The 24,761-nt window shown below is 43.9% G+C and overlaps 2 protein-coding genes across 5 annotated transcripts in view; one reads left to right on the top strand and one right to left on the bottom strand.

The window, feature by feature from the left end:
- The window catches only part of LOC306920042 (cytochrome c oxidase subunit 5A, mitochondrial-like), a 242,534-nt gene that overhangs the window by 58,305 nt on the left and 159,468 nt on the right, over positions 1-24,761 (top strand). The gene's annotated exons all lie outside the window — the stretch shown is intronic.
- LOC306920025 (zinc finger protein 609-like) overlaps positions 1-24,761 on the bottom strand; it is a 110,383-nt gene that overhangs the window by 19,812 nt on the left and 65,810 nt on the right. For all 4 annotated transcript variants that reach the window (XM_079496617.1, XM_079496620.1, XM_079496619.1 and 1 more), the window contains exon 3: positions 14,490-14,748. In XM_079496617.1, the coding sequence (XP_079352743.1) occupies positions 14,490-14,748 (259 nt within the window). The remainder of the gene's footprint in view (positions 1-14,489; positions 14,749-24,761) is intronic.

Genomic DNA, 24,761 nt, shown 5'->3' with positions numbered 1-24,761 from the left:
AACGATTTCCCATCAGTGGGAGATTTTAATGTAAGCAACAGTGGTTTTATGTACAGTAATGGCTCGTACACACTGCCCGATATTATGCATTATGCTGTTGGGGACCCTTTTTGGACTCTCCTTGGGTCTAACTAACATTCGTTCCAAACTGCTCCTCCTGTTCGATCGATCCGAGGTTAAGAAATGACTCGATGTGCAATATTTGATCAAGAGTTTATTCATCTTCTGGGCATGGCAAACTGTGGAAACATTTTAAACAACTGCAAACCGAGGACCGTGCTTGGATATTCTTCAGGATATATGAGGCAGTGACAGCAGGTACTGCTGTAAGGAATAATATTGTCTGAGTAACCCTTCCAGTTACATAAGCCAGCTCACAGCACAGGGAATACGCTCTATTGGATCATTATTATTATTATAGCACGGAAGCAATGCACTGCCCTCTATCTGACATACAGTACCTACTGAGGACAGCATTCACAGAGAGAGAGAGAGAGAGAGAGAGAGAGACAGACAGACAGACAGACAGACAGACAGACAGACAGACAGACAGACAGACAGACAGACAGACAGACAGACAGACAGACAGACAGACAGACAGACAGACAGACAGACAGACAGAATTACAGTATAGGGAAAAGGTGTGAAAAAGGTTTCACACAAATTAAAGCTGAGAATTAAAGCGCACAGCAGTTGATTTCAAGCAGCTCGTTTTCCTAACAAACCGATGTGAATCGAAGGCTTCCAGTTCAAAGCCTGCAAACTGTAACTGAGACACCATCTTTCACTATTTCACTGAGACACCGGAGACCTCTTTCACCATTTCACTCCAGGCTTCAGCGGGAAGTGAAGTGCCGGAGCACCTCACGCAGGAATGTCCTCGAATCTACTGGCATCGTTGTAATTGTGTTGTGTTGTTGTTTGTGACTTCAGAAGCTTCTGTTTCACCATTTGGATAGTTTGAGGCTGCTTAGACTGTGGTATGAGCTCGTCTACATACAGTACGTTAAGCAGTGAGGCACAGTGTGATATATTTGACACTTAGAACACACGATTCGTTACAGCAGATCGTATGGCTTGACTGCAGAATTCTTGCAGAGAAGACAGACAAGCAAGCCTAAATGTGGTTGAAAATGTGTCAAGCCTGGGCGGGGTGCCTGGTGCTAAGCTAGTTAGTGGCCACATGTTCCAGGTTCCCGCGGTGGTGGAACAAGTAGAAAGTCCCATTCCACGAGTTTTCAAATGTATACACATCTTTTGAAAATAGCAGATCTACAAGCTACAATGATGTATACAATGCGTTGCGATGTGACGCATTGTGAGCTTGTAGATCGGCTATTTTCAAATGGCCGAAATGTTTTGGGTGAAAACAAGACACATTCAACTGCCCAATAACTTTGGAACGGATTATCTCCCCGACTCTACAAGACTCTATAATGCATGTTTCAAAGCGATCGGTGGGTGGATCGTTTTTTTAAGGTAGACCACACCAATGCAACTCATTGAGTTGCATTGGTGTGGTCTATCTTTAAAAAAAATCTTCAAAGGTTAGTGAACACACTCGCTGGCATGGGGCAGCTATAGACAATGATTTGACTCTGGCAGTCGAGTTAAGGTAAGAACAGAAAACAACAATAATACTGGGAGACTGGGAGCAACAATCACCCTCCATAAAAAAAGAAAATCAGACGTGTCTGAACTGAGTGGTGCTGTACTGTATTTGTACTACTGTACTGTGCTCGTACTGTACTAAAAACTCAGTTTCACTGTACTGGTGATACACACTAAAAAAAACTATACCCTAAAAACGGACACACATTGCTGTTCCTTGGAGTGGCAACAAAAAAAAGAAAAAGAACATTGTAAATCCATCACCCCCCCCCCCCCCCCCCCCCCCCCTCTCTAGCTCTCTCTCTCTCTCTCTCTCTCACACCTCCCACTGGTGACCTCAGCATGCTACCTCAGCACTGCAGTGAAACTGGAAGCTGCAGCGACAGAGAGAACTTATCTAATGGCACAAGAACGCTGGCTGGACGCTTCCTTTCCGTTACAGTCCTCTAGAACAGTGGTTTTCAACCAAGGTTCATTATTTCTTTGGCATTTGAGCCACGGACCACCATTTGATGACATTTAGCCTCTCAGACTCAAAATATTTTGTTGTCATTGGATTTTGTCCACAATTCCCTGCTGTATTGATGTTGGTACCATTAGGAGAGATAACAGCCAACCATTGATCAAAATCACAATTCTTCTCTAATTGTGTAGACTTCTTGTAAATTAAGTAATGCAGACGTTTACCAACTCTTGAGAGCGTAAAATGAAACCAAATGGACCCTTAAAGGGTCAATTTGTTTTAATTTTAAGCTCTCAAGAGTAAAGGATCTATAAAGGGTCCATTTGGTTACCAACTCTCCATCATTTAGCTGGGGACCACCAGGAACCCCCCTCAAGGACCACTGGTGGTCCCCGGACCACTGGTTGAAAACCACTGCTCTAGAATGCTGGCTGGAAGCTTTCCTTTCCTTCTACAGTCCTCCAAGGATTTTATTAGCCCAGGAAAACCTCTCTCTCTTGTTCACCCCATTCCCTTCCCCCTTTCCCTCCCTCCCTCCCTCTTCCACCCTCAGCCAATTTCCTCTTTTCAACAGTACATACCTATAGTGTGTCTCTTCAAGCTTTCTGCAGACCAGACACGTTCCAGGGCTCATTTTGCTCTCGCTGCCTCTCGGGCGTGAAATAGTGAGTGCATAAGGCATTTACACATGTTAAAATAGTGAGTGCATAAGGCATTTACAAATGTTAAAATAGTGAGTGCATAAGGAGAATAAGGAGTGAGTGCATAAGGCATTTACAAATGTTAAAATAGTGAGTGCATAAACAGAATAAGGAGTGAGTGCATAAGGCATTTACAAATGTTAAAATAGTGAGTGCATAAGGCATTTACAAATGTTAAAATAGTGAGTGCCTAAGGAGAATAAGGAGTGAGTGCATAAGGCATTTACAAATGTTAAAATAGTGAGTGCATAAGGAGAATAAGGAGTGAGTGCATAAGGCATTTACAAATGTTAAAATAGTGAGTGCAAAAGGCATTTACAAATGTTAAAATAGTGAGTGCCTAAGGAGAATAAGGAGTGAGTGCATAAGGCATTTAGAAATGTTAAAATAGTGAAAAGAATATGGCTCTGGCAGTTGATTCTGTTGTATGTGATCAAGCCCTTAAATGACTAGGCTTTTATTTTGTTTACGATCCATCATTCCTATTCTTTCCTCCCTAGGGTTGAGGAAAGGTCTGTTCCCATTAACTGCCCCCATGTTGAGGTGGGGGGTAGGGTCCCAACCCCCTCCCCGATCCCGTCAGGCTCATTAGGGTCACACAGGCCAGCTGAGTGAAGCGTGCATTAATGAGAGAAATGGGCCTGTAGTTATTTTTTTTAACCACTCATTTCCTTTCAGTGCCGCTGTGCAACACATGGAACCAACCCCCTCTCCTCGTGCACCAAACTGCACTGCCTACTTTTGTGTGTGTCTGTGTGTGATTTTCGTGCCGGCATGTTTTCGGGCACCTCAGTAGACCTTTCCAGGCAAAAACTACAAAATGACATCATTTCGTCCTCCGTCGGCCATTTTAAATCCGGAAGTAAGAGCGAAACCTGTCCGTAGCTCGATTGGGTCTCTAACTAGCTAGCGAGAACATACGGTAACATGCTAACCGGAGCTCTGCGCCAGCCTTTTAATGGCATCCTAAGTTCATACTTTTGCTCATGTCACCAAATCTGAGGGTCAATTCCGATATAAACCCCGCTAAAGATCGCGGCCAGTATGGGATTCTATGGAGCACGGATTATCATTATTGTCGTCAGGGCCCGTATACGGGAGGCGTAAGTACAGTATGAGTATGACTGTTAAATGTTCAAATGCGAGGATGGAATAAGAGTGTGGAGTTTTATTAACCGTGTTTGGACGTGTATGGCTCAAAGTGTGTATTAACAGCCTTAATGATGGTGGGGAACCAGTCAGTAGTGCAGGCATTTTAAGAAATGACCTCAAACAAATTGCAACAGAAAGACATCCCAGTGGTGGAACCTATTGAAAAATGCAAAAATAGGTGATGGTACAGTACACACACACTTTAAAAATTTCATTCTGCTTTGAGTAGCATGTGTCAAACTAGGGGATTTTCATGATTCTGAATCCATTGCAAGCATTCGTTTCGCACGAAAAACACTCCTTCAGCTAAAAAAACGGCCATAGCCGTCACCACAAATGTGATGAGGTCATCATCACATTTGGGCAAGTAAAAGGAGGGGGCCAGAGGGGCCCTCCCCAGGATCAGGTCCCCCGCTGCTGGTCACCTCTGCCAGGGGCCACGGGTTCCTGGGCTGACCCCCACGCTGCTCCCACTCAAAAGATAGTGGTTCTGCAGGGTTAACGACCTCGTCACTTACGTCCCCTTGTAAAAATGCCATTGTTATCTTTGCTGTTATGCTACGACGTTGGGACTACTTCTGCAAATGCTAAGATACCGACATATCCTGTCAGTTTATCACTATGCGTGGCTGCCGGCAGCTTGCCAGACTGAAGCGGCAACATCTTGAGTGGAATTACAATCGCTGATGTCAGGAGCTTTTGGCTCAGAGTAATAAGACATTTTCAACACGCTGAGATGCTGACGTAAGTATAGGAGTGAAAAACAGCATAGCCGGGTGTTGCCAGGAGCAGTAATGAAGTTACTTACTGTAAGTGTTTTAACATCAAACAAGTCCCATGATTAATACCCGTCAAATCAGCTTTGCAACTATGCATTCCATTCACAAGTTCAACACAGAAATACCTATTAGATTTTTTTTAAAGCATTTCTAACAAAAATAAAAGCAAGCACACCATGCATGAATAAAAACCAGTCACCAGAGGAATACATGGACAGATAACAGCCTAGTCAGATTTATTGTAGTGTTTTAAAAGCAGGGAATTTAACAGATGACTGCTAACCTTTTAGCCTCAGTTTATTAGCATAGCCAGGAGACTCCTGGCTGAAGATTTACAGCCTGTACTCTTGATCACCAAGAGGTGAAAGTGTGCACTCTGGATCATAAGAGGTGAAAGTGTGCATTCTGCTGTGCAGTGTGCTCATTTGTGCAAACGCCCGCGGGCGACTAGACCTGGATAACTTTAAAGTCCCTTATATAATTTAGTCGACTTGAAACTATAGACAAAAACAATTCGTCTACAGCAGGGGTTCTCAACATTTTTGGCTGGGGACCCCCGGAAATGCTTTGGCCAGATATAATCATTAAGGAAAGTTTATGCATACACTATGTGTACTATGTAAACACTTAATTTCCATTTTCCAGCCATTCAGTTGCAAAGATTTGGACAACTAAATAAAAAATAAGCTATGGTGACTTAAACTAAAACTAAACATGACAATGTTAGTGGAGAAGAGATCCAGTAGAACTAGTTTGAAACGCCATAAAGGCCCGCCAAAATACATTTTTGTCAACAAAGTCAACTGTAGACTAAAACATGTCAAATGACAAAAATAGGGTGACCATATTCTGAATTCCCCAAAAGAGGACACATGCACGCGTGCATGTGCGCGTGCATGTGTCATGCATGTGCGTGCATGTGTCCTGGGTGCGCAAAAATAATTGGGGGTCGCGGTTCTGTTTAAATTGAAAATTCAGATGTCAAAATAATCTATAACAAAAACCTTATGCTCCAAAATGTCTTACAGGTCTGTATATCTGAGAGTGTAGCGTAGACTACAAAGGAACCAAATGGACCCTTTTATAACTCTAAACTCTGAGACTGTACAAATGGAATCAAATGAGACTCTTATAGGTACATTTGGTTTTATTTGTACACTCTCAGAGTAATGGGGGTCCTTGAAATGAAAAGGTTGGAGAACCACTGATTTAGTACTTCTGTATGCAATATCTGAATCATATCTTATGCTTTGCTCGCTTGTACAAAACAATATTCTGTCAATTTAATTTGCAGAAGAGCTCACCTCACGCACATCTGTCGGCTTTGTAGTGTTGTGTTGACATGGGCTTGCAGGTCAGAACTTATTATTAGGCTATAATTTGTGACAGACACAAGTTCCAGCTTGGCAGACAATACAATCTACTTGTCATTAGTCATTAGTCACGACTAAGAAAACAGTAGCCTACTTTTTCTGCATTTCAGTGGTGCAGTGGCATAGTGTTTGGCATTTCATTCATTCAAGAGGAGAGGTCATTTCAGTGGTGCAGTGGCATAGTGTTTGGCATTTCATTCATTCAAGAGGAGAGCTCATTTCAGTGGTGCAGTGGCATAGTGTTTGGCATTTCATTCATTCAAGAGGAGAGCTCATTTCAGTGCAGCCACAGAGCAGCAAGTGTTGGCTTTCAATGCTTTGATCTGCAGGTCACGAGGAGCAGGGGAGAGTTGAGTTATGAAAATACATATTCCGGGGTTCGGGCTGGAAGTCCGCCTCTCAGAGTGTTATTCTAAACGAACCAATGAACGTGGATTGTAAATACATGAGCATTCCCCATACAGATAAGCGCAAAACCCCGGACATTTGATGGAATTTATAACACCCCCCCCCCCCCCCCCCGGACAGACCCCCAAAAGAGGGGGAAAGAGGATGTATAGTCAGCCTAACTAAAATATGACTCAAAAGACTATGAATAAATAAAATAAAAAGATTGCTGTCAAAATCAACACTGGTCCTTTACAAAAACGGCTGTCTCATTTCTATAACAACCCAGAGTATTTCTCATCACCAACATGGACGGTACAGACAGGTTTGTCAAAGCCACAAATCAGTCAAACCCTTGTTGACATGCACATAGCCATGATATATTATGACCGCCACTAATCCGGGCTTTCCAATTCCTCCGGGCATTTCATTACCTCTCAAGACTAAGTGCACATCAGAATGTAGTTGTCAGCCAGTAAGATTGGGACTGGCACAAATTCTATTTCAAAATGTGTCTTGACGCCCCTTTCCCTGAACAGTGCCCACTGTTACAAGGAATGACTTGAGTTGCATGGCAAAAAAAGTGACAATTGTGGCCCGGGGGAATTGGGGAATGAAAATGACAGGAAGCGGGGGAGAGAAGGAAGAGAAAGCAGAGCATGGCTTCAAAATGGCTTCAATTACAATTTACAATTCAGGCATTCTCTTAATCCAGAGCGATTTACGGTAAGCAAGAGGGTATAAATAGTCATCTAGGATCACAAGAAAAACTAAGAACCTAACATCCGTCTAACAGTAGAATTTCTGTACAATTAAACTATAAGTATACACTATAGAGTGCATGTCTACATAACATGCTATTAAGTTACATAATCATTTGAGCCTTTGCATTACCCCTGTAAGGTCGTCGAGGCTAGGGAAAGTGCTACGGCAAGTGCTACGGGCTAAGATGGATTCTGAAGAGGTGGGTTTTCAGACTACGGCGGAAGATTGGGAGTGAGTCTGCAGTTCTGATTTCTATGGGAAGTTCATTCCATAGTTTGGGAGCCAGAAGGGAGAAGAGTCCAGGACGTGTAGAGCGTTGTCCCAGAGGTTTTAGTGAAGGTTCTGCCAGCAAATAAAGCTTCTTTCCACTTAGAGTCAGGTACATGAACGGACTGTCAAGAACTAGAAAGAACCAGGGCAAAGGAAAATATGATGCGACACATTGTGAGCTTGTAGATCGGCTATTTTCAAACGGCTGAAATGTATATAGGGCTGACGTAAATTATGTTTTGTAATTGCGACCGAAGGTCACAGATAACTATGGTAACCATGCGCTTTTGTCACGTCACTCACAACAATCCCTGTCACTCTGACACGTCAACTAACTCAAATCCCCGTCGCTCACCCCAGGCAAGCCCCCAGGTGCCCAGGTCATCGTGACATCAGCGCTGGATATCGCTGTCTCCATACATTTAGCTATAGGTTGCGCGCCAGCGCTCGCCCAGCAGTCTGCCGTCTTCTTAGGGCTGACAGACACTGTTCTTCTTAGGGCTGACAGACACTGTTCTTCTTAGGGCTGACCTTCGTAAGGTGAGTTAAGACCTGGATAGTTAGAGCGGCGCAATTACATAAAACGTCAATGCAAAGACGAGAAGTTGCGCGAACGGGCGCAGCGCAAATGGTGTTCCAGAACTAAAGAGCAAAAAGGCACAGCTCAGATGTTTCACACAGGGATATCCGTTTCATTCTGACCTGCTTTTTTCTGCTCAGAGCTTTTAACCACCAATTATCTAAGAAGAGTTACTTTAATATTCTAAGAGGCAGATTTCTGTACTACATATCTATAAATCAAAGCAACAGTGGGTCTTACATACTGTAAGTGACTTTGGGTACTTAGAGAAGCTCTGCTAGGTAGTGGCTACTGTGCTTACGGATGTTATATGTCTGTCCTTGTTATTGTGCTGTATGTCCTTTTACTGGCAGAGCTGTGTGACGTTATTTGCCTCTTCTCTTGGCCAGTTCACACTTGTAAAAGAGACTTTATTATTACATGTTAGGGGGAAGACTGTGGTTTGTGCGTGTCTGTGTGAGGGGGAGTGCTGGAACCCATGGGTCTGTGGTGCTGCTGGTGAGGGGGTGATGCTGGCATGGGGCTGGTGAGTGGGTGTGCTGGCATGGGACTGGTATGGGGCTGGTGAGGGGGTGGGCTGGCATGGGGCTGCAGTGTGGTGAGGGGGTGGGCTGGCATGGAGCTGCAGTGTGGTGAGGGGGTGGGCTGGCATGGGCTGCAGTGTTTTAGCCAAAGGGCCCCCGGCCTCTGCGCTCCCTGTTGCCCAGAGCAGGAGCCAAGGCTGCCTGGGCAGCGCTTCAAGAGCAGTACACTTCTCCTCCGGCACTTCAGAAATGACATCTGAAGGCATCAGCATGATGACCCTAGCAAGGGTTGACCTGGTGCTATGATGACCCTAGGGAGGGGTTGGCCCTCCGTTACAGATAGTGATGTCTCTTGTACATCGGCTATTTTAAATATTTAAAAAAAAGTTAAAAAAAAAAAAAAAAAAAAACTAAAACATGGCAAAGAAGTTTAGGGATAAAGCGCGCAAGATAGGTCTTATCCCTAAACTTCTTTGCCTTTTTCGCAATTTTGGAAAAAAAAACATTTTCAATTGTTCAAATAGATGATCTACAAGCTCACAACGTGTCCATGTAGATCGGCTAGTTGAACTATTTTAAAATGTTTAAAATAGTAAAAGGGGTAAGGCGCTGATGAAAATAAAGCCCTTAGTCTTTTGAACACACAATTTAGTTTTAGTCCTATAGTCAGCTGAAATTGTTTAGTCTTAGTCTTAGTCGAGTAAATATCTAAATCTTAAGACTTTTAGGGCAGTTTTATGCGTGTCTTAAGTACCAGGTCTTATTACTTAACTTAAGACCTGGAGGCGTGGTCAATGCTGTTTGGCCACTCAGAATAGCCAAATGGCATTGATCACGCCTCCAGGTCTTAAGTTAAGTAATAAGACCTGGTACTGCCCTTTGTCTCAGGCCCGGACTACACTGGGGATGGAATAGACTTTGCGGTAAGCCCCGCCCGCTTGCGCACCTGCCTCGATACCGTTGTTAAGCAGGACAAACAATCCCTACTATCAGCGAGCCTCCATTGAGGACCGTGTTTTTTTCCGAGGAGGAATAGAAGCATTCCTATCACCAACATTCATACTATAATAACACCATGGTGAAACGTTGCTGTTGGGCGTCCTGCAGCAGTGCTTCCTAAGTACCCAGAACGTTTGGGGCATTTTCTTTTTATTCCTTTCCCCGTGGGTGCGCACATGCACATGTCAATGTTTACATTCTGGAGGAGGAGGACGCGGCGGTCACTCATTCACCCTCCCTGCTACTAAATCATACTATTAACGTCAACTTTTACTAAACAATGGTTAAATCAATCGTCTAATAAACAACAAACAACTTATCTTGGAGCAAATGGTGTGCTTTGTAACTTTCTCCACGCTCAGTTGCTTGTGTTGGACGGATGGCAGCCACATAACTTCACCCACAGGCTCCAGCCTCCAGTCACGTCCCCTCCCACTGCTGTTCAGAAAAAGAACGCTGCTTACCTTTTTCTGCACATTGTATCCAAAAAGTGAAGGTCCGCTAATGGTCTAAACTAATTTGAACTTAGGAACGGCAAAGAAAATCCAAGTTTAAACGGTTAAACGAGCGTTTACATCATGGGGTTTACATAGCTTGCCGCTTCCATTTTTTTTCCAAGTTAGTTGTGTTGTGCTTGTGCATGTCGACTGACCTGGAGTCAGTTGGAGAATTCGACCAGGGGAGGCGCTAAAGCATTTCAACTTCCGCTTCCATTTCAAATGGAAGCGGCTTCCAAACGTTTAAACTTGGATTTTCTTTTCCGTTCCTAAATTCAAATTAGTTTAGACCATTAGCGGACCTTCACTTTTTGGATACAATGTGCAGAAAAGGGTAAGCAGCGTTCTTTTTCTGAACCGCAGTGGGAGGGGACGTGACTGGAGGCTGTGGGTGAGTCAAGTGAGCTGCAGAGACTATTACTGAGAGACTACGCACGCACGCACGCGCACACACACACACACACACACACACACACACACACACACACACACACACACACACACACACACACACACACACACACACACACACACACACACACACACACACACACACACACACACACACACACACACACACACACACACACACACACACACACACACACACACACACACACACACACACACACACACACACACACACACACACACACACACACAGCTCAGCGTGAGACGTGTCATGCAGATAGGTGTTTTGGGGTCTGCTCGACATCATTGTTAATCAGCCACTTTCTGTTGTATAGCTGTAGGGTCTCCGTTTATTGTCACTCTTCTTCTCCCGAGTGTAAAGTTCTTCGCCTAACATTTCCTCATTTTGGTTTTCATTTGTTTGATCCATTCTACCACAATGAAGAGATGTGCGATTCTCTACAGCTCAAGGAACAAACTCGGACTACTCTCCGATTAAAGGTATAGCCACATGGGTTCTTCCAGGATGATGTCACGGCTGTGGGTGCTGTCTAATAATGTAGTGCTTCCCAGACTTTTTAGAAATTAGATGTGACCCACACATACAGGTCCCGGCCCACTGGTTGGGAACCAGTGGTCTAATAATGTACTATGCTAGATATAATGCTATGGAGGCTCTATAATATAATGTAATACTATAATATATAATATAGAATGTAATAATATAATAAGGTTGCGAATACAAGCGGCCAAAATGAGGTTTCTTCGACGGGTGGCTGGCATCTCCCTTAGAGATATATAGGGTGAGAAGAGTACAGTCGCTGCTTCTTCGCCTGGAAAGGAGTCAGCTTAGGTGGTTCGGGCATCTGGTTAGGATGCCTCTCGGGTGTCTCCCTAGGGAGTTCCTCGAGGCACGTACCACTGGGAGGAGACCCCGAGGCAGACCAAGGCGCAGTTGGAGGAAACACATTGACTCACTGGCCTTGGAACGTCTCGGGATCCCCCAGGAGGAAGTCACTAATGTTGCTCTGGAGAGGGAAGTCTGGAGCTCTCTGGAGCTGTTGCCCCTGCGACCCGACTACGGATAAGCGGTTGAAGATGGATGGATAATGCTATGGAGGTGGAGGCTCTAGATCAGGAGTCTCTTGAGTCAAAGAATCTTAAAAGGAGAGAAGAGTATAGGCTATGGAGAGAGAGGGCTGTTAATGCACATCTAAAAACCCACAATTACACATCCAGGGAAAATTCCTGAAAGGCCCTCTTTCAATTACAGAGACGTCTCTCTGTCGCTTAGCAAGACACCAAACTACACAACAATGGCAGACTTTCTGAACAATGAACTGGTGGCGCAGCTGAAGTATCTTCAAATTGTGTATAGGCAAGTAAAACAAAGGCGTCGGAGAGGGGAGATGGTCTAGGAGGCCTCTAGACATCTCAACACACACAGACAGTGAAGGATGGACTTTCTAAATACCTAATACTTAAATGAGAAAAAGAGGTTGCACATCAGCAATGGTTTTCAGTGGAGTGCTAAACCCAAAACCAGTAGCCCATTTCTTTATTGGCACACACCAAAAAGGAACGCTTACGCGTTTCGGCTATGCAGCCTTCATCAGAGCATCCACATATGTCCACTTATTCAATATGCCACATCATTTATCTCGACTTTTCTTCCTAATTTTGGCGACAGAGATATTCCAGTTTGGGATGAGAGGCAGGTCACTCTATGGGAGGCACACCATCACAACACTGCCACAAGCTGGCATGGAGCCATGTTTGTGTCACCAACACAAGCGGCCTTGTGTGTATACTACCCGTCACCCAAAACATTCAGGCATTCACCGTCTCCAAGCTTCGCTCGGAAACAGAGTCAAGGGGCGACATTCTGGCGTGATGGAGGAGGGTCTGAGCTGAGTCAGACACAAAGCAAGAAAGCAAGAAAGAAAGAAAGAAGGCAGGGAAAACTATCAATACTGCAATGAAGAAATACATTGCAGCCAATAGTAAAATTTGGCCAACATTTTCTTGAGTAAAAGTACAAAAGTATTGCGATTATCAAACTGTATTTAAACTGTACTACTACCAAAAGTAAAAAGTACTCATTAAATAAAGCTTGTAGATAGTCAAATAGCAGCTTTGTGTTGTCGTTGCAGAGAGCAGATATCTCTCTCTCTGTGCAGCAAAACAAACCGATTCTGTATAAAGCGTCTGTGTACCCTGTACCGTACGCCTGAGTGGAAAGCAAATCAAGTCCATCTAAAGAGCTATCTGCAGACTGCAACATTAAGCAGGCTGTGTCAACCCAAACTCTGTAGTACCGACATCAATTCCTGGAGCAGCTTGGGGCAAATCCAATTTAGTTTCAACTGCAGCTGACTTCAAGAGAATGTGCAAGTCTTGCTGATGGAGGGAGGAGAAGAAAAATCACTACATTCTTGACACCTTCACACAGCTATCCTTTATTTGTCTGAATAAAAGACAGCTGAACAGAAAAACAGAACTATCCCTTGTGTATCCCTCAATGCTTCCATTCACACTGATGTGGGTCTGACGTGTGAGAGACTCAACCATAAAACAGTGGTTCCCAAACCTTTTAACCGTGACCCAAAATACCCAGAATTTGCCGTCTCCCCATGCAGGACCCAAACGAGTGAAAATAGCAGATCTACAAGCACACTAGGGATGGGTCCGATTGATCGATTATCGTTAATAGGACCCGAAATCGATTATGAAAATTAATAATCGATAATCTTTTTTTTTTTTTCGTTAAAAAAAATGAAAATCTGATGGAAAGGCAATATTGTCATCCAAACAGGACAGGGCTATAGGCCTACCAAAGTGTGCCTGGGATGTGTCTGTGTAGCTGCATGACTGAGAGGAGTGTGAGTGACTGAGTGTGAGTGGAGATTGATTCCAATCAAGATACAGGTTTGGAGGATTTAGCAGGTGTTGGGAATTTACCTAATCAGGCCTAGGCTGGGGTTGCTATGGTGATCAATAGGCCTATCTCACAGCCCGCTTTTCACGCCCACTTCCGGTAAATAGTGGTGTCTTTAACATTAGCATTTACACGTTTTTTTCTCTGGAGAATCTAAGTACATTTTCTAATGTAAAAATGTGACAGACCAATATTATTATGAAGCAAACAAGATGGTAAATCAGCTCGAACAGATAGAACACACCTTACCTTGAGAAAACAAAAGTTGTAGACTTCTTAAATTACCTCTGTTAACATGTAGCGTCTATGGAGTGACGTCACGCTATCACCACTAACCCCAAAAGGGAGCGTATTAAGGGGGGCGGGGAAATTCTGTGAGATTATTGGCTTATTATTATTATTGGCTCAACACTGGTCCCCCTGGACCAGTGTTGAGCCAATTGACCAGTGGTCCTCATTTAAAAGATGGAGTTAGTAACCAAATGGACCCTTATTAACTCTCAAGAGCGTTAATCATCTACATAAGGGGTTCCCAAACTTTTTTGACTTAGGTACCCCTTGGGGGGAAGATTTTTTTTATTTGTAGGGTTAATTAAAAAAAAAAAAATCATCATCTCATTCTGGCGAATCGCAATTTGTGTCTTCACTTTTCTGCCCTCACTTTTTATCCTTAATATGTAATTTTCTCAGCCAATCAACTCATCGCTATGGGGTGATCAGCCAATCAAATCGTCGCTATTATTCACACAGACACACAAAGATGGGCATAGTAGAGCTTGTAGATCTGCTATTTTTGAAAAAGATGTGGCGCAAATCTTTGAATATATATTCTTTCACAGTTAACGTTTTTAACTCAAATATTTTCTTCTGGGGGGGGGGGGCGGGGGGTCTGTGGGTCTTGTGGGTTTGAGCACCAGCAGTGCACCACTGATACGTTTTCTTCAGGAAACTTGTCAGGATTTGGAAGTCATTTTGTAGAATCTGGTCTCAGGTCTCAATGGGGTTCAAAGCTATAAAGGCGACACACAGAGACACTCACCATCCTCGGTCTCCTGCCACACGATGCCCTGCAGGTTGACGGAGGTTCCGGGCTCGCACGGCCCGAGGCACTCGGGCTCCGTGGCCAGAGCCACGTCGCACGTGTTCACCGCCACGGAGCGCGTGCGCACCATGATCTGCTCGCACGGCGACGCAATCTCACTGCCGACGCTGCTGCTGCTGCCCCCGGTGGCCGGGAGGTGGAGGGGGGGCGGAGGCGGGGGAGGAGGGGCGCCGGGCGTCGAGACCGGAGATTCCATCTGGTGAGAGAGAGAGAGAATATTCAATATTTATTTGTACATCGTTTTATCTTCATTGTTCCAGTCTTGCTTTGGCAATGTAAACGGTAAACGTATGTTGAGAGAGAGAGAAGCAGAAAGTGAGAGAGCGAAACGTGGGCCACTTCAGAACCACCACATGAACACGCGCTCATATATCTCATTATTTATTTGCCGTTTGTGCCACGAACCACCATTTGATGACATTTAGCCTCTCAGCCCCAAGATATTTTTGAAATTGTTGGATAAGATTTTGTCGACATTTCCATGCTGTATTGACGTAGCTACAATAGATGATGACAGGCAAACATCAAAATAACAATTATTTTACATTCTTTATTTTGTGTAGACCTCTTGTAAATGAACTATTGCAGATGTTTAACAAAGGTTTAACTCTCGAGAGTTAAAGATCTATAAGGGTCCATTTGGCTACCAAGTACCAACTCTCCATCATTTAGCTGGCGACTACCTGGAAACCCCTCAAGGACCACTGGTGGTCCCCGGACCACTGGTTGAACACCACTGTTTTATATTGATTCAGTTTGAGATCGCGCTATACTACCGTCTATCAGCGTCTCCGTGTTTAGGAGATAAACAGTTTTGGTCCCTTCAGTAAAAATGTTTCCCCCGCCTTGACTTGAACGAGGGGGAAACACTGCAAAAGCAGACACTGAGGGAGACATTCTAGAACAGCGGTGGCTGTTTAAAAGCAGACCTTCGCCTGGCCGCGGTCAAGCTGTGCTTCAGTAGTGTGGAGAGTCATGTTTCTGCCCTCGACCTTTCACTAAGACCTGATTAGTATCAGCCTGGCCGGAGGTCGAGACACACTGAACTCCCTCTTCAAACAGTCTCTCTCTCTCTCTGAGACAAAGTCCTGCAGTGTTCCTGCCACCCTCTCCTCTCCTCTCCTCTCCTCTCCTCTCCTCTCCTCTCCTCTCCTCTCCTCTCCTCTCCACCCACAGGGCTGAGCTCTCTGACACCACATCATCTCATGGACTGATTACTCATTAATTCCCTCAATTAAGGAGTAAGTTGTGGCGAGGAAGCAGAGCTGCCGCGGGCCAGTAATTGATTCCACCTGTGTGTGTGCATGTGTGAGGGGCACGGTGACAGCTATATGAGGAGACAGTGGGGCTGACAGCCTACACTATGTGCTAAACTAAGAGACGGGAGTAATGCTGCACCATTCTTGCTCAAACGTGAATCTCGAATCGCAAAGAATTCAATTATTTTCCCATGAAAATATTTATTGTCTGTAGTTGCTGAACATTACTACAGTACATTGGCTTCAAACAGGCAACATCAAATGCTTGACTTGATTTAGTCATAGTCTTTTGTGTAAAATTTCCTTTAGTTTTAGTCACATTTTAGTCATCTGAAATGTTTTACCTTTAGTCTAGTTTTAGTCAACTAAATATCCTACTAAGACTTTAGTCGACTAAATCTACAGTTGGTTTTGTCGGCTAAATCATATTTTGGCGGGCCATGCCGGCATCGAAAATAATGCCTGATTTTACACTTGGTTGCATGATGAAAATAGCAGATCTACAAGCTCACAACGTGTTGCATACTATAAACATAGCTTTTTTTTTTTAAATATCATTATAACCAGCACTCAGGGAATAAACTTGGACACAAGCTGATATTTAGACATTCCATTAGTCATACCAGTAGACTGACGAGGTCTACTGCTGTGACAAAACACACAGAATCTCCACATCCTTTCCATGATTGCAAACCGAGTGCCCTGAAGACCAACCACTTCCACTATAGTGACAGGTTCATGTTAGTTCAAAATCTTAATGTTATTGGAATAAGCCATTGTGTGGTTTATTGAAATGTGAGAGGAGCTCAAAGGACAGTCCATTTCTCATCGTGCTCTTGTGAGCAAGAACAAATTTGCGGTGGCATGGCACTGACGGCAGTGAGCTGGGTCTTAATGACACTGTAATCACAGCGTGTCACTTCCTGATGCGTGACGACGCGGTGCGGCGCAGCTGGCCATGCAGCGTAGCGGCTTGACTGAACGAGACGGGACAGGTAATCACCCTGAGCTGTCAACGCTCTCTCTGAGAGAGCACACCATGAACCCTGCTGTCCTACAACCGTACTACTGTGGAACAACATACTGGATGGAGACTAGACCACACTATGAACCCCACTACTGTGGAACAACATACTGGATGGAGACTAGACCACACTATGAACCCCACTACTGTGGAACAACGTACTGGATGGAGACTAGACCACACTATGAACCCCACTACTGTGGAACAACGTACTGGATGGAGACTAGACCACACTATGAACCCCACTACTGTGGAACAACATACTGGATGGAGACTAGACCACACTATGAACCCCACTACTGTGGAACAATGTACTGGATGGAGACTAGACCACACTATGAACTCTACTACTGTGGAACAACGTACTGGATGGAGACTAGACCACACTATGAACCCCACTACTGTGGAACAACATACTGGATGGAGACTAGACCACACTATGAACCCCACTACTGTGGAACAATGTACTGGATGGAGACTAGACCACACTATGAACTCTACTACTGTGGAACAATGTACTGGATGGAGACTAGACCACACTATGAACCCCACTACTGTGGAACAACATACTGGATGGAGACTAGACCACACTATGAACCCCACTACTGTGGAACAATGTACTGGATGGAGACTAGACCACACTATGAACCCCACTACTGTTGAACAATGCACTGGATGGAGACTAGACCACACTATGAACCCCACTACTGTGGAACAATGTACTGGATGGAGACTAGACCACACTATGAACTCTACTACTGTGGAACAATGTACTGGATGGAGACTAGACCACACTATGAACCCCACTACTGTGGAACAACCTACTGGATGGAGACTAGACCACACTATGAACTCTACTACTGTGGAACAATGTACTGGATGGAGACTAGACCACACTATGAACCCCACTACTGTGGAACAACATACTGGATGGAGACTAGACCACCCTATGAACTCTACTACTGTGGAACAATGTACTGGATGGAGACTAGACCACACTATGAACCCCACTACTGTCCTACAACCCTACTACACTATACTGTGGAACAACTTACTTAATGGAGACTAGACCAGGGGTTCTCAACGTTTTTGGCTGGGGACCCGCGGGCATGCTTTGGCCGTGTCTCGCGACCCCCGCCTTCCTCCCCACCCCAATATAAAATGACCGCTACAATAACCTTAATAATAGTGGAAATACATCATAAATAAATACTGAAACCAGATATAATCATTAAGGAAAGTTTATGCATGCACTATGTGTACTATGTAAACTCTTAATTTCCATTTTCCAGCCATTCAGTTGCAAAAAGATATATATATGTTTTTTGGGGGGGACCCCCAAATTAATTTGGTCACCCCCCGTGGGGTCGCGACCCACATGTTGAGAACCCCTGGACTAGACCACACAATGAACTCTACTATGACCGTACTACTGTGGAACACCGTACTGTATGGAGACTAGACCACACAATGAACCCTATTACTGTCCTACAACCGTACTACTGTGGAACACTGTACTGTATGGAGACTAGACCACACAATGAGCCCTATTACTGTCCTACAACCGTACTACTGTGGAACACCGTACTGTATGGAGACTAGACCACACAATGAACCCTACTACTGTCCTACAACCGTACTACTGTGGAACACCGTACTGTATGGAGACTAGACCACACAATGAGCCCTATTACTGTCCTACAACCGTACTACTGTGGAACACCGTACTGTATGGAGACTAGACCACACAATGAACCCTACTACTGTCCTACAACCGTACTACTGTGGAACACCGTACTGTATGGAGACTAGACCACACAATGAGCCCTATTACTGTCCTACAACCGTACTACTGTGGAACAACGTACTGTATGGAGACTAGACCACACAATGAGCCCTATTACTGTCCTACAACCGTACTACTGTGGAACACCGTACTGTATGGAGACTAGACCACACAATGAACCCTATTACTGTCCTACAACCGTACTACTGTGGAACACCGTACTGTATGGAGACTAGACCACACAATGAGCCCTATTACTGTCCTACAACCGTACTACTGTGGAACACCGTACTGTATGGAGACTAGACCACACAATGAACCCTATTACTGTCCTACAACCGTACTACTGTGGAACACCGTACTGTATGGAGACTAGACCACACAATGAACCCTATTACTGTCCTACAACCGTACTACTGTGGAACACCGTACTGTATGGAGACTAGACCACACAATGAGCCCTATTACTGTCCTACAACCGTACTACTGTGGAACACCGTACTGTATGGAGACTAGACCACACAATGAGCCCTATTACTGTCCTACAACCGTACTACTGTGGAACACCGTACTGTATGGAGACTAGACCACACAATGAGCCCTATTACTGTCCTACAACCGTACTACTGTGGAACACCGTACTGTATGGAGACTAGACCACACAATGAGCCCTATTACTGTCCTACAACCGTACTACTGTGGAACACCGTACTGTATGGAGACTAGACCACACAATGAGCCCTACTACTGTCCTACAACCGTACTACTGTGGAACACCGTACTGTATGGAGACTAGACCACACAATGAACCCTATTACTGTCCTACAACCGTACTACTGTGGAACACCGTACTGTATGGAGACTAGACCACACAATGAGCCCTACTACTGTATGGAGACTAGACCACACAATGAGCCCTACTACTGTATGGAGACTAGACCACACAATGAGCCCTACTGTATGGAGACTAGACCACACAATGAACCCTACTACTACTGTATGGACACTAGACCACACAATGAGCCCTACTACTGTATGGCCACTAGACCACACAATGAGCCCTACTACTGTATGGAGACTAGACCACACAATGAGCCCTACTAATGTATGGAGACTAGACCACACAATGAGCCCTACTAATGTATGGAGACTAGACCACACAATGAGCCCTACTACTGTATGGACACTAGACCACACAATGAGCCCTATTACTGTATGGCCACTAGACCACACAATGAGCCCTACTACTGTATGGAGACTAGACCACACAATGAGCCCTACTAATGTATGGAGACTAGACCACACAATGAGCCCTACTAATGTATGGAGACTAGACCACACAATGAGTCCTACTACTGTATGGAGACTAGACCACACAATGAGCCCTACTACTGTATGGAGACTAGACCACACAATGAGACTAGGGCTTTCACTTCTAGTGATTTTTACTAGTTGACTAGTTGCCTAGTTGTTTAACTAGGCCTACCTATTATGTAAAATAATAATAATAATACAAACAAATAATAATAATAGTTGTACATTTAAAAAATGTGTACATTGGTGACTATAACTATAATCTAGCTGATCTTGAGGCCTACAAAAAAGGGGAAAAATCAGCCATTACATACGAGCCCAGGGACCCCCATATCGACACCTGTTACCCCACATCGACAAATATTAGCCCACGGATGGATCCCCATATTGACACATGTTAGCCCACGGACCCCCATTTGAAAAGATATGGGCCTCACTTTGAGAACTATTATTTAGAAATGCCTTTGAAAGTTGCTGGCTGGGCATGAAAAGCAAACATCATATAAGCAAGCAAACAGATATGGATCATGTAATGTAATAATTGCAATGGCAAATTATGTGCAGTAAATGTGGAATGAAGATCTACTTTGATGATGAAAAAAAAGCATAAATGGAAGGAAGTCTTATGAACACGATGTGATTTAACACCCACAGAAAGCCAACGATGGACTAGAATTAACTGGATTAATTGAGTTCTCTACCCTTCTAAGACAATGTCCCAGTGGAGCTGCAGACTCTATTCTATTGCTTCAGAGAAATGAACATACTACAGTTAAGTTAATATATAATATATTCCTCACAACTTCCGAAGCCTTGGTGAACAACAGAGTGAGATTAAACTTAATCTGACTCTGATTCGTCAAGCCTAACACTCTGACACTGAGCCAGCATGAGAAGATGCCTAGAAAAGGATATTTTTTTTTACGTTTGGACAAACGATGTCAATTAATGTGATGTTGATATAAATCCAAGAGGGAGTGGTAGATGTGAAGACTTGCATAACATGCCCACCGCAGATCAGAGCGTGTGCGTTGGGTCTCACGGCAGATCGCCTGTTCACGGAAGCCCATTTGGGACAAAACAGTGTGGAGTGTATCTAGTCATTATGAAAACATTATAAAATATATCAGAGCGATAAAAAATAAGCGATTTAGCATAAAACCCCATCACCCACAGTCAGAGCTGCGATTTCTTTATTAATATTTACTATAGTCCTGTTATTATTTTTGGCCTTTCCTTCTTCAGCGATCCTAGACCGGTTTCGCGATCATGACTCTAAATCTACGGCGCTTTCCATGGTTTTGAAAATAGCACCGATGATTGTTCTGTGGTCATTTCTGACTTCAGCAAGCACCTCGTTTGGAATAGTAATGCATCTACAGAGACATAAGACGAGGTTGCGTGAGCCACTAAGGGAAAATTATTTCTCCCGGTTTTGGGGGGTAATGGAAGGCAGGGTTTTCAGTGTAAAATTGGCCTCATCTGCGTGGCAGGATTCCAGAGAAGAAGGAAGGGAAGATATAACCTCATGATCAGCTCTGTAGCAGTGGCCGGAAAACTGTGTTCTTCTGGATCGGACTAGTGAAATAACACAGGGAAGGTTGCCATATATTAAACCACACCACAACGACCCAATTTGTCAAGATTAAACATGGCCCTACTCTACCCAACACTAAACCACTGTCAGATTCCACCAGGGATTTACTGCATGGCCTCCAACTCTGCACTGAACCACAATGATTGAGTGTCACGCAAACATTCCAAAGTTTCTGTTTGACAATGAAGCCACATTGGAGAGAACGATGCTTAACTGGCTGCGAAGAGAAAATACATATACATTGATGAAATCTGGGATTTAACCGTTTCCGCGCCATTGCCGACGATTAAAGTCAATTGAAGCCTAATTTTGATACCGACGCTTAACGCCATTGGCGACGGCCTACGGCAATTGCGCTTTTATGGCGCATTCGATTGCTCGAGCCATAATGCTACTCACGTTTCACTCACGGTTAGCTAGCTGTGTTGCTAGCACATCACTGGATCGCCCATCTTAAATCGTCGTCGCCATAATAATCCATTCTATCCATTTCTTTCAATCGCCTGTATCTCCTATTCCTTGTCCCAGATGGCATTTTGGTCAAAACAGCGTTTCTTTGACGGCACAGATATGATGATCTGGAGCTCTGCAGAGCTCCGGTCTGGCTTCAGATGGTAAACAAGGCCTGTCCGCTCCATGTAGTTTCCTAGGTTAAGACATACTGCTCATGGACCGGAAATGGCGGCTTTTCAAAACAAGAGCTAAAATTTAAAAAATGCTGGCGTGAATTAGATCCTAATTTTTCAATAAATGATAGCGGCCTAAGTGTTAACTGAGCTTGGGCATACTTCTATGTGTGAAATAGAGTGAAATCTTCCTGCATTTCCAAACCTCTTCTGTCGACAGAGGGATAGGAACTGCACTTTTTTTGCCGGACACATTAACCCGGGCTAAGAAACACGCACGCACTTCCGATGTTATGAAGAGTGTGTTAGCATGTTCCTGGGCCATTTAATGGCCTATTGTAGACCATCAGCTTGTTGGCAAAACCCCCCTGGGTTTCCAGGCAACTCTGTCAGTTTCAGTAGCTAATTGCAGGCTTTCAGGAGGTTTCCAGGCAACTTGGTCAGTTTCAGTAGCAAGCATGCTAATTGCAGGCTTTCAGGAAATCATAAGCACACACAAATGATACAGAGAGGAAACCAAGCAGTGACACAGCCAGCCACCCACATGACCTAGTGTGTGTTTGAAGTCATAGAGAGAGAGACACTTTCATTCTCTATGGGTAATAATTAAAAAAATATATATATATATAATAAAACTAACTAATAAATGTATAATGAAATAACAGATAAACCATTTGGATTATTAGCATTCCAGGTTTATTATGAATCTGAGATATTTACCAAGGCTCACACAGAAACCACTGTTCCCCTAAAACAGTTGAACAATTGACTTTGAAATGGAGAATGGACCGTACTCCTGCAAGAACAATATATCCACCACCACCATAACACACATCAACGTCAATATACTCACCACCATAACACAATATATTCCTCACCATAACACAATATATTCCTCACCATAACACAATATATGCATCACCATAACACAATATATGCATCACCATAACACAATATATTCATCACTATAACACAAATCAATGTGCCGTGGTCGACTAACCAGCAGATGAGGATATGAGACCAAATGATCCCCTAATGTGGCGGACCTCTTATCAGTGACCGACACTGACGTCAAATTACGTCATTTCCTGTCTTCAGCGATTACGCTAGAGGGTGCTCTTCGCCAACCTATGAATGATGCTATATGACTTCCAGAAGAAGAAGAATATGCCCCGAAATTACGCGATCCGAACAAACTCCAGCCTGTCCACTCCGACGCTGAAAGGATTTATAAAAAAGCATCTATCTCGGATTTATTTTCCCAGATTGCGTTTTTGGTGGAAACAGGCTACCATATTCAATATAGCTGTCTCCTAAAAGGTACCAACATCAATACAGCATGGAATTGTGGACCAAATCATATCCAACGTTAACAACAATTATTCTTGTTCTACTGTAAGTCTTGGGTCTGCGAGGCTAAATGTCAACCAATGGTGGTCCGTGGCTCAAAGGCTGAATAAATAATGGACCTTTGATATGACGGGGAAGGGTTGAAAACCGCTGGTATACAGAGCATTGAGACGACCATGCAATTTGGGAAGGACATCGTTATTTGTGAGCTGGTCGAGGAACTGGAGGAGAGAGGAACCAGTGTTGAACGAGAGTCTGAACAAGACCTGGCATGACTTGAAATGTGTTTAGTTAATTGGATATACTGCTGCCCAAGCTTCTCCTCGGGCTGCGGGACGGAAACTCCACAGTCCAGCAGATGGGATCCAAAAGTTACAGCAATGCACGAGGATGAGCCAACATTATGTTTCAAGTGCTTTTATTGTATTAATGTAAGCACGTTTGATTAATGTGCAGAACTATGCTTTACACAAATGACTGAGAGGAATCCCCCATCTGACAAACGTCACTGTCAACGGTCTGATGTGATGAAGTGTCAAAGTGTCCTTGAGCAAGACGCCTTGGATAAATATATTTATTTTGTAATAGTCCTTGTGTGGATCTGTGGACTGTATGTAATGTAGTGTAATGCTTTATCAGTGTGTCGTCCACAGTAACAGTATTGAGTTGTGCTTTCTTGTGAAATGTACCCAATCTGCAAACTGTTAATAAATACTTCAATCAATCAATCATGTCAAACAGTTAAATTACGGGACATAACGGTCGGTATGCATATTTCTCATTTTATGTACAAAACTGTCGTTTTTATGATTTACACGTACTACTGTCTGTTATCCTGCATGATCTACCCAGCCAGGACACAGGGTGGGTACAAATCCCCCCTCCTCATACAGCCAGCTGCCTCAGGCCAGTATATTGTTTGCTAGCTGTCAGGGTGGGGGTTGGGTGGGTTAAAAGTCCATTGAGGTTGACTAGTGCAGTGGTTTCCCAAACTTCTTTAGCCTGTGACCCAAAAGAGAGATTAGATGTTTGCCCGGTGATCCAAACTAGTGAAAATAGAAGATCTACAAGCTCACAACACGGCGCGAACACATTAAACATTACTTCTTAAACATTATTTTCTAATTTATGGAATTTCTTAGATTTTTTCTTTGATTGCTAAATGAAATTACTGAAAACTAAATTTGAATTCTGTTGGTAATTCATAAAAAAAGAAAAAAAGTAGAAAACAAAAAAATAACGGGACCCATAAA

Source organism: Electrona antarctica (assembly GCF_951216825.1).
Source record: "Electrona antarctica genome assembly, chromosome: 3".
In the NCBI taxonomy this organism is placed as follows: Eukaryota; Metazoa; Chordata; class Actinopteri; order Myctophiformes; family Myctophidae; genus Electrona; species Electrona antarctica.
Note: the sequence above shows the minus strand (reverse complement) of the source record. Positions and strands in the feature narration are given on the sequence as shown.